Here is a 14,356-nt window from a genome sequence, read left to right on the forward strand (position 1 = left end):
GGCTTTTTGCATTGAAATTGCTCTTTGATGTCCCTGTACATTGTTTATTTGTTTACTTTCCTTGTTTTGTTTTTGCCTACCATAAAAGCATATCAATGTGTAAATTTTTATAGCCCAACAGCTAGGCAACCATAAATTGTAAATTATATCGGAGATTATGATTGTTATGTGTTGTCTACGGCCTCCAATTTATGCCTGTCCAGGCTAATAAATAAATATAAATTGAAAACAGAAGAGCAGTTACAGGTCGTGTTTGTGGGCTTGACAGGCAAATTTCTTCATTTCTGGTGGCGGCCAATAAAAATGTGGCACTTCGATACTAGAAGGATTGTCATGGGACTTAAGAATAGGATATTTGCGACATTAAATGCACCGAAATAATGTATTGTGTGAAAGGTACCTATGCCATTTTATAAACAATGTTTCAAAGACGGTTTTGCATTGTTTTCTTTTTCAAATTGGGGATGTGAGCAAGCTGCTGGGAAAAATCCAAACCAAATTCGATTCCTTCTGATAGCTTCCATTTGGCCTTTCTTGCCCAATTCGCTTTGGTTAATGGCTCTAATATGTAGCTTAAATAGGAAGAAAAAGAAAGGGGCAAACCCCTGGTGGTCATTGCAAGTGAAATATTTTCGGGATGCCTGCAAGCAAAACCAAATGCATCGGCCAATAAGGCAGGAAGGCAAGAGGACTCTAAGTGGGGCGGAGTGGGTGGAAGTTTTTGAAAGAAATCAGGTAGAACTGCCGAGCGATTGTTTATGTTTGTGGGTGCTTGTGTGCTTGTAAACAATGAATATGCATGACTTGCCATGGAGCAAGCCACACATGCAACAACAGAAATCGAGAGACAGGAAAAGCAACTTCAATTTGCGAAAGTGATATTCTGCTCGGGAAAAAGAACCGAAATGCCAACGAGCACGGGAAAGAGCCGACAGGAGCGGGGCAGAAGGAGATGGCTGGCACACTCCTCGATTGACATGCATAACGTTGATTAATTAATGCCGTCGATATTGCCGATGACAGATGCTGGAATCCCCGCCTCTCGAGCGGAAATGGAACTTAGTCGAGCTGCCTGGCTTTGCTACCTCTGGCTCAAAGCTAAGAGCATCTTAACCCCTTTCATTTGCGAAATGTTTGCCATTCAGTTTACATAGTTGGGGAGTTTTTCGATTGGGAAATGCATGGCGAGTCCTCGCATCCTTGAGGGGCCTCCAGTGTCTGAGCGGCATAATCCGGCAATTAGTAAATGTCAAATTCCCAGCTCGCATTGAGAGTCAAAATTTACAGCCTGCGAATTGCATATATATATCAAGGGGACGGCGCCTGTAAATATGCAACGGAAATTGCAGCTACGCATGTCATTATCTTGTCCCTGTCTCCGAGGGGCGCATAAGTATGCAGGAATATGTAAACATGCGCCGTGTGCATGTGCGCCAGTGTGGGTGTCTGGGTCCTTGGCTTGATTAAAAGCCTTGTCCCGGCGATGAATTGTTGCTGCATACTTCGGGGCTTTCTGAGGAGCAGCACGCGTCCTTTAAGGAGTTTTTGAGTTTAATGTGCAGAAAATGTATTCTAGGGGTTAAAGATGTTTTGCTGTTGGCCTTACAAATTAGTGTATATACTAAAAAATGTGGTTATACTGTTGAGTGTAAACTGAGGAGCTAAGGTGTAAGTTGTTTAACAATCTAGTTAAAATTCATCCTCAACGCATAGTATACGGAAAGAAACAATATACAATTTCTAAAAATAAAAAAAAAGTTATCAGAGTAGGTAGAGTAGAAAAACATTGAACTGTAATAAGAGCTGACCGAAATAAGGCTTACTTCACTGGCAGCTCCCAATATGCATTTACTATCAAAACCAGAGGACAATATAACACCTATAGCTCCTATAGTCTGCGTTAGAAGTCCTGATAAAATCGAGAGGCAAATAAATTCAAACATGTGCGATAAATACGAGTGCGAGTTACTCCGCATCGATATGGGACTCATGAGAGCCGATTACCACAACTGGGAGGCGATTTTCAAGGAGTCCCAGTTGAGACTTAAGCACGAGATCATTATGTATGAAAAAGCCCTGGAGGTAGTTTTAAAATTGATGGAGGACAGCAGGGTCGAGGCGGATGTAAGTAATAACGAAAAGGGAATCTATGTGACAATCTCCTACAAGCCCACCGACTACGTTTATATAAGAGTGAGTAATGAGGAGGATCTTCGGTGCTTCACCCTGGTGAAGGCCTTGGACTGGATTCACCAGAAAATAATTGATCTCAAGATATCTTCGAGAAAAATCGAAAATGATCAACAGTTTGTAAATAATCAAAAGGAGAAAATCAACTCAATAGAAAAGTGTTTAATGAAAAAGGAACACTTTCTGGCTCAAAGAAAGATAGCTGTTGAAAAACTAAACCAAATGAAGGCTTCTTTTTCAGAGACACCTGATCCGTTTCTTGAAACCACGAAGGACTTTGAAACAGAATTCCAGGAGTTTATGGCAGAAGTGGAAAAGGACAACGCCTTATTGAGCCACATGACCGATGATATTTTGAAACTGTTAAATAAACTCTCAAATGATCGGTCTGCAAATTTGACAGATTCTATTGTTGATCGTGTACGAAAAGAAATCAACGAGCTTCTGACGAAATTAGGAGAAGAGAAGACCCAAAATAAGACAACTGATTCAGGTGAAACCATGATTAATATTAACTTCACTCAAAACTGTTCAGTTCATATGGATTCAACAAAAAATGATTCTAAGAAAAATTATTTAACTAAAAATGTCTGTCAAAAGGAAGTAGACCACTCGATTGAAAAAATATCTATCGAAATAAATTCAACCGAAAAAGATTCTAAAATTGGTTTAAAAAACAGGGAAGACAAGTCTGAGACTGAAGTTAAAAAAAATCAAACATCGATTAAAATCACCACCACCCAAACAAATTTAAACAAAATTAATTGGGGTGATAATTTAACAATATTAACAGATAAATCAGCGACTAACCGGGATCAAAAGTTTTTACCACAATATATAAACCCCAACGATAGAACTACAGAAGAGGACAAGCAACCATTTGAAGATCATGAGATACACAAGTTTGTGGATGATTCTACACTACGTATGACAGACCTTCTGAGTCTACGCTCTCTTGACTGCAACGAAGATGATTTTTGTGAAGAAGATTCGGTAGCATCCAATGCGAGTGAAAATGGTTCAAATAAAATCGAATTCACTCACTTTGCTACTGCTACTCAGAAAGAAGTGCAAGTTCCGAATTTACAAAAAAAGGTTATGGAAAATTATACAGGTATTGACCGGTGTCGCGAGGATACAAATAACAAGATTGTTTGTGAGACTCCGAATAGTGCTCATCAAGAGATAGTAAATACCTCCCCACAAGAGATGACAGACCTTCTAGCCGATCCTATTTTTGACTGTACCAAAAGAGATGGACATTTTACTGAATGCAATAAGAAAGTTAGTACCAGTGACTTAAGTTTAAATATGGATTTAAGTCCAGATAAACTTAGTAAATATGTAGATGATTATTTGGCACAGATGACTTTACTTCTGCCCGACCGAAAACTACCATCTGACGCAGAATCTGAAGATTGTTTTCAAGTAAACGAAGAGGGAGCGGATGATGATATAACTCTAACTAATAGCCGCAAGAACAACGATAATGAAGCGTTTGATATTTGTTTATTGACAGAAAAACAAAACTTTAGTGATACCGAGTCGAATTAAAAAATGTTATACAGTTTTATTATTAAAATCGCAGGAAATGTTAAAGCATTTTCATGGTTATAAATTCATGAAAGACATGTTTTAATAAGTAAACGAAAAGCTTATCAAACACCCTAAAATATATAAGGTATACATTATTTTTAGATCCAACCAATTTCCTTTACAAATTTGTTTAAGAAGCTGAGCATCTCCCCTGGAAATCACTAATGAATAATTAAACATAATTAGCCACTATTAACGAGAGCACATCCCCCGCAGCGGCCGAAACCGAATGCAAAGCGCCTCTCTGGCACACACAGTTGGCCAGCTCGGAGCGTTTTGGCCAAATCAAAGCGAATCAACAGTCGGATTGGGTGAGGGGTCAGGGGTCAGGGGTGGAGGAACCCTAATAAGTCAACTGCAATGCATAAATTTCGACACAGCAGCATAGTTTTGGCCAGGTGGCAAGCCCAAACCCATACACAAACCCAAACCGGAGGACTAGGCCAAGTGTTTGCTGTTCCGACTTTGGCAAATAACCCGGAGAACCGTGAAGCAAGGGGTAAGCCGGGGACAGGGCAAAGCTGTGTTTAAGGAATTCCTGATTGACAATGTGGTCCTCACTGGGGACCGCCCACTTTTGTCGCCTTCGACGTTGGTCAAGAGCAAATTTGGCAATACAACAAAACGCCTTTAACCTTTGACAGGCCGCACACATTTCAATTGTTGAAAATTTGTGGCCCGGGCTTCGGGTCGAAAATTAAAATTGATTACCCCAACAGTTTGGCTAATAGATGGTATAAGATCCTTGGGACGGCGAGTCCTCAAGTATTTCCGTCTCCACACTTTGCTACTATTCAAGACGAATTGGCAGCCATTTAAACAGAAGTTGATTCGCATAAGCGATTACGAGGAAAATTAATATAAATGACAATTTCCGCATCGCCTTAGGCGCTTATCAATTGTCCCTGTGCAATGCTAATCGTGTAATCCTTTTTAAATGATTGCACAAACAAACGGATATTATTGTCATAAACAATTCACACAGCTAACTACACAGCATTGCACGCCATGTAATTCTGTTTATTGCTTGAGGTTATTTAATATTCAATTTTCGGCTCTCGTTTCTTGGCCATATCCTGGGCACCTCATAAAATGCGAAAACTCATAAAACCCATGGCAAACATATTTTAATCCGCACATGGGTAAATGCTGCCAGAAACGAAAGGAAAAAAATAAAGCTGGCAACATGAATTTATCACGAGGATATTGTAAATACAAAACTGTTTGCGTGAATTTTATTGAGTTCCGTTTAGCCGGTTGTGTAAATATTTTTGCACATTTTGGCATATTTACCAGACAAAACAAAAATCGTTTAATACCTGCACACTTATTTTTTCTTCGATTTACTCCAAAGTTATGATTTAGATTGTAAAATATATTACTAAAGAAAAATTTTAAATTATTTCTTGCTAAATTGGAATTTTAGAATTTTTAAAAGTATAAATGTGTTCTACTCACATAGAATATTGTGTCAAAAATAAAAGTTTCAGATGGGTTTGAAAATTAAACATTTATATATTTTAATACGAACCACTCAGAAATATTAACTGGCTCTCCAATATTTTGGCTTTTGTCGGTACACAATCCATTTTGTTACCATCATGGCTCTGGAAAATATTTGCGGGATGGATAAGGCACCGTTTATGAGGACCTTTGGAGCCCTCACCTCCGATAGGACAATCGAAGAAATCCGACTAGCCTCGAGTAACATGGTCAACCCTTTGGCAATAATGGCTCCACCGTTTGAGAATCCCCGACAGCGTCTGAATGAACTGGCGGCCCAGAGTAAAGTGCGGATGGACTTTGATCACGGCACCACCACGGTGGGATTTGTTTACCAAGGAGGCATAATACTGTGCGTGGACTCCAGGGCCACGTCGGGGAGGTTCATTGGATCCCAGAGCATGCAGAAAGTGGTGCAGGTGAACCAGTACATGCTGAGTACGATGGCGGGCGGAGCGGCGGATTGCACCTATTGGGATCGAGTCTTGACCAGGGAGTGCCGCCTGCACGAGCTTCGCTTTAAGGAGCGGCTTTCTGTGCGATCTGCTGCCAGGTTTATTTGCAATGTGGCTGCGGACTACAAGGGAATGGGTCTCTGCATGGGCATGATGCTGGCGGGGTGGTCACCCGAGGGTCCCACTTTGGTCTACGTGGACTCCGACGGACTGCGCATCGCCGGCAAAGTCTTTGCCGTGGGCAGTGGTGCCTCCAATGCCCTGGGGATTTTGGACACCGACTACCAGTTTAATCTCAGCGACGAGAGTGCCTATGCACTGGCCTTTCGCGCAGTGTATCATGCCACCATGAGGGATATTTTTTCAGGTGGTTTGGTGAGACTTTATCACATGGACCGATGTAGCTGGAGAAATGTGGCCAACAAAGACTGCCAAGAGTTGCACGAAGAGTACTCAAAGGAGTGAGTTTAGGGAACTGAAACCCCGTTTTTGGGAACACATATGGTTTATCGAAAGCATTTGTCGGTTCACTAATTTATTCATTATTTAAAGTTATTGTGGCAATGTATCTGATTTTATTTCACGAAATTGGGGCCATAAAATAAATATAAGCTTGTTCATTTTCTAATTTACCTACACGTTTTTAATTCGCTCTCCTCTTGTTTACCTAAATTTTCACTCAATTTTACACGCGCCAAGGATTTCTATCCCCACGAGCTTGAAAATTGCTAGTCGCTAATCATTTTGCGCTAAATTAAGTCACCTAATGGAATGCTCTGATTTTTTCCACTTTTTTAATGCTGACACGGAAGGTTGGGCTGCGCCTTCCCGAAAAAAGGAGCATAAAATAAGTAAATTGCCTCCTTTCTGGACATTGGCACAACAATTAAGTTGGCATTTAAGTCGAATAAAGGACAGAAGCAGACACCAAAAAGAGTTCACAAAGTCCCTGCATAAATCAATGGCAACAGCATTATTTGGGCATAGATGACGGGTAAGGGAGTGAAAAAAGGTCCGAATACTTAAATTTTTCCTGCTTCGTGTTTTTTGGCCCGCCAGAGCAGCAATAATAAACAAGAAAGTGTGAAATAAAGCCAAATGGACATAAAAATTTGTGTGTCCGACAGGAGAAAGGGGAAAGCTGGAGGGTGTAAGTAAAAGTGCAGGCACAGCAATAAAACGCGGCAAATGCTTTTAATTTGAAATGCTGCCAGCACAGGACCAGAAGATCCAGGAACTCTTTATTCCCTCTCTCGCCTGCGACTTCCTTTTCAAGGCTTTTCCCGGAATCGGAATTGGAATCGGGATCTGTGAAGGTGAGGGAGCACTTATAACGCTTGTGTGGATTACAAATCCCTCCGGTACAATAAACTGCTTTATTTGCAAAAGTTCTGTGCATAAAAAGACACAACTAAGCCAAACAAATTTAAACACGCTTGTTGGTCAGTGCTGGACCGAAATTGAAAATAAAGTTTTAGCTAAATATTTACTAAGCCGGAAGAATTAACTTAAATATAACTATGCTAGTTAGGGAAGGTTATTATTTTTAAAACGTCAAGAACCGCACAATGAAACTTCTAACTTTGGCCGACAACAAAGTTTCATTCTAAGCTCCAAAATCATATAAAGAACTTCAGGGAACAATTATACAAAGTAAGAGTCGGAAACTATAAATGTTTAAATATTTTTATAATCACTGAAACGATCTTATTATTTTTGAAAAGTTCATTTCTCATTTCATGCCATTTGCCTGCAGTATTTAGCGTTTTTCTAAGTGAGATGTGGCACTTTCAGTAACCTAATTAGTATCTCACCTGCTGAAGAACATCCCCATTATACCGCTGACTGAAAGGCGGATGCCGCCTGAACTATAAACTCGCTGCTCGTGTTTTATGTGCCCGGGCCGCAATAAATGTTGTCATTCGGTCGATCCCAGCGCCCACTCTTAACTTCCTAGCCCGTTTTGAAACAAGCAATAAATGTCAGCGAGTCGGCCGAGCCGGGCATAAACTACAGTGGCCGGCGGATACTTTATTTAACACTTGCATAAGCGGACATGGCCGGAGATAGCTGTGCGGGCTATAAAGAGCGCAGCTATCCGAAAGAATGGTTCGGGAACCGGGGAATGGGAGCACGTGTGCCCCTCGTTACTTCTATGGGGTGCAATCAACACGGGTGCAGGCACAGCACTTAAGTTTGAAAAAGATGGAACAATGGAAATTTGTGGCATGCTAAAAGTGGCATGACCCAGAAAAAAGAATGCATTCGTTTAAAATACTTCTCCTGTCTGTTCCGTGTTTAATCTCTGCGGGAAAGTGCGCATAGGACTGAAACTCGCTTTTAAATTCACTTCCCTGTCTCTTCAATCTATTTTCCATCTCCTCTTCTAAACCTAATCACATTGGATTTGCTCGTTTACTATGCTGCAAATGTGTCCCTTAAATCTAAGCAAGCCGTCGACACTAAGCCATTGGATGGAAGGACTCGTTGAGTGAAGTGCGAAAACCAAAGCGCTGCACGGGAAAAAATTTAAACTCAAACTTTTTATTAAAATTTATTCTTATGGCCTAAAAAAACAGATACACTTGTCCATTATTATATTTAACAATATTCATTAAGAGCCTTAAAGTATTTCTTTCTTTAAGCGCTTGTCCTTAATAATAGTAAAACGATTTTAGCCCCATTTCTTATATAATATTTGACTTTATGTATGACTCGTATTTTTTTCTTAGTGAAGTAGCTCAACCCACACTGACACGCCCCGAAGCCCCAGCGCCTCCGGCCAGAAGAGCATAAAAAAATATTATGTCAATAGATAAAAGTCAAAGTGGAGACGGCTGGCAGTGAAGACAACATCGTGGATAACAAACAGCAAACATTGGCCAAATGTCGCGTGTTCAATTGTGCAAGCCCAGCCTCCTTTGGCCCCTTTTCAGCACCACCCACCGACTTCCAGCCCACCGCCCACAGCCACCCACTGTCACTGTTTATTTTATTGATGTCGCTGCCGCTGACTTGGCCTCTGCAACTGGAGGCAGCCATGACAAAGTCATCAACGGGTGGAAGTGGGGAAGAGCGGGTGGAAGTGGGTGAAAATGGGGTGGGGCATAGGGGGATAGGAGTAGCTGAGAGGGCGGGTCAAAGGAGAGTGGATCCCTTCTTGTTTTACGACCAACGAAGCGGCCATAATTGTGCATTCACAGTCACAGTCATGGCCACATTCGCATTCACTTGCTTATTATGGGCACTGAGAAATGGCTGTGGCCTGGATGGATTCGCCTTTGTTGCCTCCTCCTCCCTGGGATTCCCCGATTCTCTGGTAATTTGCAAGTGATTTATGGGACCCTGTGCATAAAGAAAACGAGGACCCAATGGCCGGCCACCGGAGGCAGCAATTTCCATTTGGCGTTTGCTCCCTGTTCGAAACACTTGATTAGTCGCCATGATTGAACGGTTATTGGTAAATTGAAAGTTGTTTTCTTTGAAGGTAGGGAATTACCTTTGGAGTGGGAACACTAATACATTTATTACGCATTTTCACAGGTAAATTTAGAAAGGTAATGCTACGGAAATTTAGGAAAATGTGACAAGTACTGATTTGGGTAAGAAGTATAAAAAAGACAATAAATAGAATGTCAATTTCACGAACCTTTTGCTTAAGCCTTTAAGATCCAGCTGCATTTGCTCTAAAAACTAATTCGAAAGTCTTGATGCGTTTTTGGATATGGTGGGACTTTCATGACACCCCCGAATATGAAATGGCCCGAAAACTCCAATTAAATTTCTCCCCCAGTGGCCTACTTTAGACTTGATGCGGCACACATAGAATTTTATATTTTCGTGATTTATTAGCCACTGCCAACCGCAGGCGATGCCGCCACTCAGCAGCACTCCGCAAGCCGTAATTTGTGTTACCCTAAACAGAAAAAACAAGCCCCAACACCCAGCAGATACACGGCCAAATGACAGCTACAAAAAATATTATAAATATAAATATTTTCGGAGCAACAGCACATGCAATCTTGTGCAATTTTCGCGCTGCAAGTGAACAAAGAGGAGCGCTGCCCCGCCCAACCCCCGGACTTGGACCCATAACCACCCAAAAACCAACCCGGGCTGTCAGCGCAAACAGTTGCAAACAGACATGAAGATTATGGTACGTAGGGGGATTTTCGGGGCAGTCCTTACAATGTAGTTACATATGACTGCCAACTATATATAGTGTGTATATGGAGAGATTTCCAGATCCTCACGTTTTTCGTTTGTTTGCCGGAGAGGCAAATTTGGTAATTCTGCTTCTAGCACACTTGAAATTATTTTCTCCCCCAACAAAAAAAGGAGGAAACAAAAGTTTCGAGTCCTTGGCAAAACTTCTTTGTGGTGTAAGTTGCGAAATTTATTGAGCTTCCCGTTAAGCACTTAAAGTTGGGCTTCGGCAAACAATTTGGATATCAGCACTGTGCTTGAGTTCTGCATTTTCCACATACTTAAAAGTAAACAAATTTGTCACTCTGAGCTGTGAACCATCTTCGATTTGAATTGAGTTTGAACTGGGTGAAAGGCAGCCTGTGGGATTCTGGGGAGCCTGCTCTGGGGCGCTGATAAATTGAATTCGAATTGTAGCCCGAGGACTCGGTTTAGCTGCCTTTCTCATTAGAGCTGCTGCACTTTCGTCAATTCAATATCTAGCCAGGTCACTTCACCCTGAGAACATAAGTCCTGACAGCCCGAGTTTGTTTCCTTTTTACTGACGCCGCCACGAGTCAAAAAGGCCTTAAGCTGTCAACTTTAGCATATTTCACGCTTTTTATCCATCTTACTTAGCAGATTTTCTTCTGTCTTTTTATGTGCTTCTCCTTGACTTCTTGTTGTTGTGAAAAAATCGTCTAGGCTTGTGGAAAATCGCAAATTTATGTTAATTTTACGTAGACATTATTGTAAATGATGCGCTGGGGAAGGAAATTAAATGAAATAAAATACGAAATCCTGGAAATGATACTTTTCTGGTCTGCTGAGAGTGACCATGCGCACCTAGTAAATTTTTTATTTTTCTGAACCGACTTCCCCTGCAAAGGTCAGTTGTGCGATTATTCAGAGACTCCTTTTGCAAATCACCGAAAGGCAAAAAGCTGCCATTGAAATCCACTTACGAAAAGGACCTGCCACTGAGCCAAAGGAGACACAGACATGGTAATAGGATTTCCACTACATTTTATATATTTTCCTAGTGTGGAGTAGTTTTATCTGGTTTGGTTCACTCGTTTCATTTGATTTCCCTGAATGGGTCAAAATAAACGCAAAATTTGATAGATGTTCTGGCTGGCCGAATGTGACGCTTTTCCGATTTTCCCCCGGCAGGGCACTTTTTACACCATTTTTATGCGCTCGGAAAAGTTTGTTTGTCCGCCTGTCGGTTTGTTTATACTTCACCATCCCTGCCCGCTGCCCCTCGCCGCCTGTCTATTTATTTATTTTCCAAATAAATGCTGGTTCCTTGCCCGATTTCCTGTTTCTTCCTTCGCACTCGGCGAACTCTCAAGGATTGAATTGAATTAAATTGAACAAAGTTTGCTCGCCTCCGCCTCGAACTGCAGCGCTCAGATAAGGTTGGTCTGCGGAGGTCGAGGAGTCGGGGCGCCCGGGATCGCATATAAATGCTCCAATATTTGAGCGATGCATCGAGATTTTTCTCGATTTATTATGCGGAGGCAATGAAGTGAACGCAGGCAGTTTAATTCTTTTCGCCGCATAATTGATGGCTGCAATGTGGTTTGAGCAAGAATGATTGTGTTGTTGAGCGTTATGTTAAAGTAAGGAGGGCACTTATAAATGAAAATATACAAAATACCGTCAGTTCAACATTTTTAAAGGTTTTGACAGAAAACGAACGATGGGCAGAACACATTATTGCTGTACAATTTATAAAAATTGGTGGCATAATATTACTATTATAATTGCATTAAAAAATGTTTTGTAATTATTTATGTTATATATAAGTAAACAAGCTAACAATAAACTTAATCTTTAAGTTTGACCGTAAAAAACCATCCTCTTGTTAAACTAAAATAGGTTTTTAAAATGTTTAATTACCAAATGTGTTCTGGTTTTAAGTAAGGCATTCGACATTAAAACGTTTAATAAAACTGTCAATTTTTGACAATTAATTTTAATTGTCTCTTTTCTAAGACTTACCAAATGGGTGGGCAAATAGTAAACCCAAAAACCGCTTCAGCCCAGAAATGTGTTTGCTCTATTCGGTTAAACACTTTCTCCGGGCAGAGTCCCTTCTCCATTCGTCCTAATGTCTGTCTGTCAGCTTGTCTTCCGCTTCCCGTGCGGATTGCCGTGCTCCTGGCATTGGCATTGCCACGGCTTCCGGTTCCCGCTCCTCATTTGGTAAACACACAATTACCTGAGCGTGGCTGGGCCATGATTTGCATTGCACTTGAATTATTTCCGTTGGCAGTGCCTTGCCTCCGCGCAGCGGGAAAGTGAAAAAGCGAGGCGGAAAAGCGCCGGCACATATGCATAATTTCATGCTCACTACCGCTACGTGGCTCTCATTTAGTTTGCCTTAAACGCCGTTATAGTTTCCCCCACATTTTCCACTTTCACTCCGTTTTTTCCGCACTTTCCTCTGTCTCTATTATGGCAATATCTCCTTGTGCGCAGCGTGTTGGCCGCCTAAAAGTGTGCAATGCAGCTGAGCTGGCGCTTTGTATGCAGATTACCTGCATTTGGTCCCGGAGTTGCCGGGTCTCTAATGAGGGTAGGAAAAATCACATGAAATAAAGTAAGGCAAACTGAATCGGAAAACCCGGGGCTGGGAAAGTCCCCTGAACATGCTAAACTTATGCGCAATGAAGAGTGAAAAGCAATAAGCTCTGCCAAGTTGTGCATGAAAGGGAAATTGGCATTGACATGGGCCGGCTGGCAACCCTTCGATGTAGGTCGGCATTAGCGCTCAATATGTTTATTGAATCGTCGGCGACAGATATCGGGCAAACTAATGCCAAAGTTTGAATCAAGGAGGTGAAAAGTGAAAGAAAAATGACCCTTTATCGAGAAATTAAATCTCATTAAATTTATTTATCATTGTCATGTTGTTTTATTATTATCATTTAAGAGATAACTTGTACTTTCATTTTTCATTTCGAAAACGATTTAAGTATATTTAAATTAATTTATATATAAAAAAAAAAAGTTGCGTTCTACAGGTTGCCAACACTGTTTATAAGTTCGGTAACATAAAGATGTAGATACCTCAAAAACATACGTTTATTTTGCCAATATAAATCGAATGAAATAGACTCAAAAATTCGCTTTATGCCGTAATTAATACAGTGGAAAGTATATCCAATGAAGAATAAGAACTATCTTAATTTCAGATTTATTTTTAGTGGAGTTTTTCCTTTTTTTGTTTGGCAGTTTGGTATATACACTGCACCGATGATACAAGATAGTTAAATAGCACCCATTTATTTATTACGTTTCTGGGATTTTCCGCCCTAAAAATTGGACTATAATTTGCCTGAAACGCATATTAAATAAAGCATTCTTTCTAAATACCATGTAATTAACGCTATGTTCACGGTGTTTATCATGTGTAAGCCACTCCATTAACCGGCCAGCTGACCGCATACTAATTAGGCGAGCCTTTTAATTAAACTCTTGCATTTGGCCCAACTCTGTGTGCTGCTACTACTTCTGTGCATACCAACAAGGTTGCCTTTTTATAATCAACACGAACGCTCAAATAGGCTCGAATATATGGATTTTAGGAATAGTCACAGACAGAGGCGATGTGTTTGCGTTCGAGTGGGTGCGGTTTTTAATTAGTTTTGATTTTGATTTCGATTTCGGTTCGGGACCCTGCAATCAGCAGTGCATATTCTCAAATGACGAGGGCCTGGCACGCAATGAGCCGCGAATTGGCCACTTGGAAATTTGATTGCGGTCCTTTTGGCCGGGCTGCTTATTTGCGAAGGGCTTTCTTTTTAATTAAAATTACCAAAACAAATACGCAACGTTTGCGGCACGTAGTGTGCCTTAATTAAATGCTGACCACAAGAACTATTTGCTTTACGACCAAAGACGCCAATTTAGCCTTCTCCACCTTGAGATTCAACAACAACTAAAAAGTGTTTGGCCTTGCGGAGAGGTCAAACCAACTTCAATAAATATCTTATTTTTCCGCACTCTTTCCAGTACAATCCGACATTCGTTTCGCCACTTTCTAATGCTGGCATGTTGCACATTGTTTGGTGGTAGGCTGCGCATAGTTTCGCTGTTTTTTGGCAGCCTAAGCTGGCCAAGTTGCCTTCGTCCTTGACCCGGAAAACCGCTCAAAACGAAGGCTGGCCCATAAATAGCTTTTGTTGATTAGTGGCCCTGGGCCGAGGGCTAAAATTGGTTTTTAAAAATGCATAGGTCAGGATGGTCGGAACGGCTTCTTAATTATTCTCGGACATTTCCTGACAAGCGCCATTCGCACTCGAAAAGTGCTCAATGAATTTTCGCACTCTCGGGCAGAGAGAAGCCATTAATGGGATGTATCCCTTCAAGGGTGTGGGGAAATCGCATGTTGCCGTAATTAATATGCCAGCCTGCAA

General features: G+C 41.1%; 2 protein-coding genes across 2 annotated transcripts; both read left to right on the forward strand.

Moving 5' to 3' along the window:
* Window positions 1-1,751: 1,751 nt before the first annotated feature.
* On the forward strand, window positions 1,752-3,861 carry LOC108033407 (uncharacterized). Its single transcript, XM_044094240.2, has 2 exons — window positions 1,752-1,766; window positions 1,835-3,861. Exon 2 carries the CDS (start codon window positions 1,843-1,845, stop codon window positions 3,742-3,744), a length of 1,902 nt encoding a protein of 633 aa, XP_043950175.1. The 5' UTR covers window positions 1,752-1,766; window positions 1,835-1,842; the 3' UTR covers window positions 3,745-3,861.
* A 1,394-nt stretch (window positions 3,862-5,255) lies between these two features.
* LOC108033479 (proteasome subunit beta type-5) lies at window positions 5,256-6,376 on the forward strand. Its single transcript, XM_017107817.3, has one exon. The coding sequence runs from the start codon at window positions 5,388-5,390 to the stop codon at window positions 6,207-6,209; it is 822 nt and encodes a 273-aa protein (XP_016963306.1). The 5' UTR covers window positions 5,256-5,387; the 3' UTR covers window positions 6,210-6,376.
* Window positions 6,377-14,356: the final 7,980 nt, after the last annotated feature.

The sequence above is a fragment of the Drosophila biarmipes genome, chromosome 2L, assembly GCF_025231255.1.
Source record: "Drosophila biarmipes strain raj3 chromosome 2L, RU_DBia_V1.1, whole genome shotgun sequence".
Lineage (NCBI taxonomy): Eukaryota > Metazoa > Arthropoda > Insecta > Diptera > Drosophilidae > Drosophila > Drosophila biarmipes.

Coding starts and splice junctions, on each gene's coding strand:
- LOC108033479 (XM_017107817.3), top strand. CDS start 5,388: ATGGCTCTGGAAAATATTTGCGGGATGGATAAGGCACCGTTTATGAGG.
- LOC108033407 (XM_044094240.2), top strand. CDS start 1,843: ATGCATTTACTATCAAAACCAGAGGACAATATAACACCTATAGCTCCT.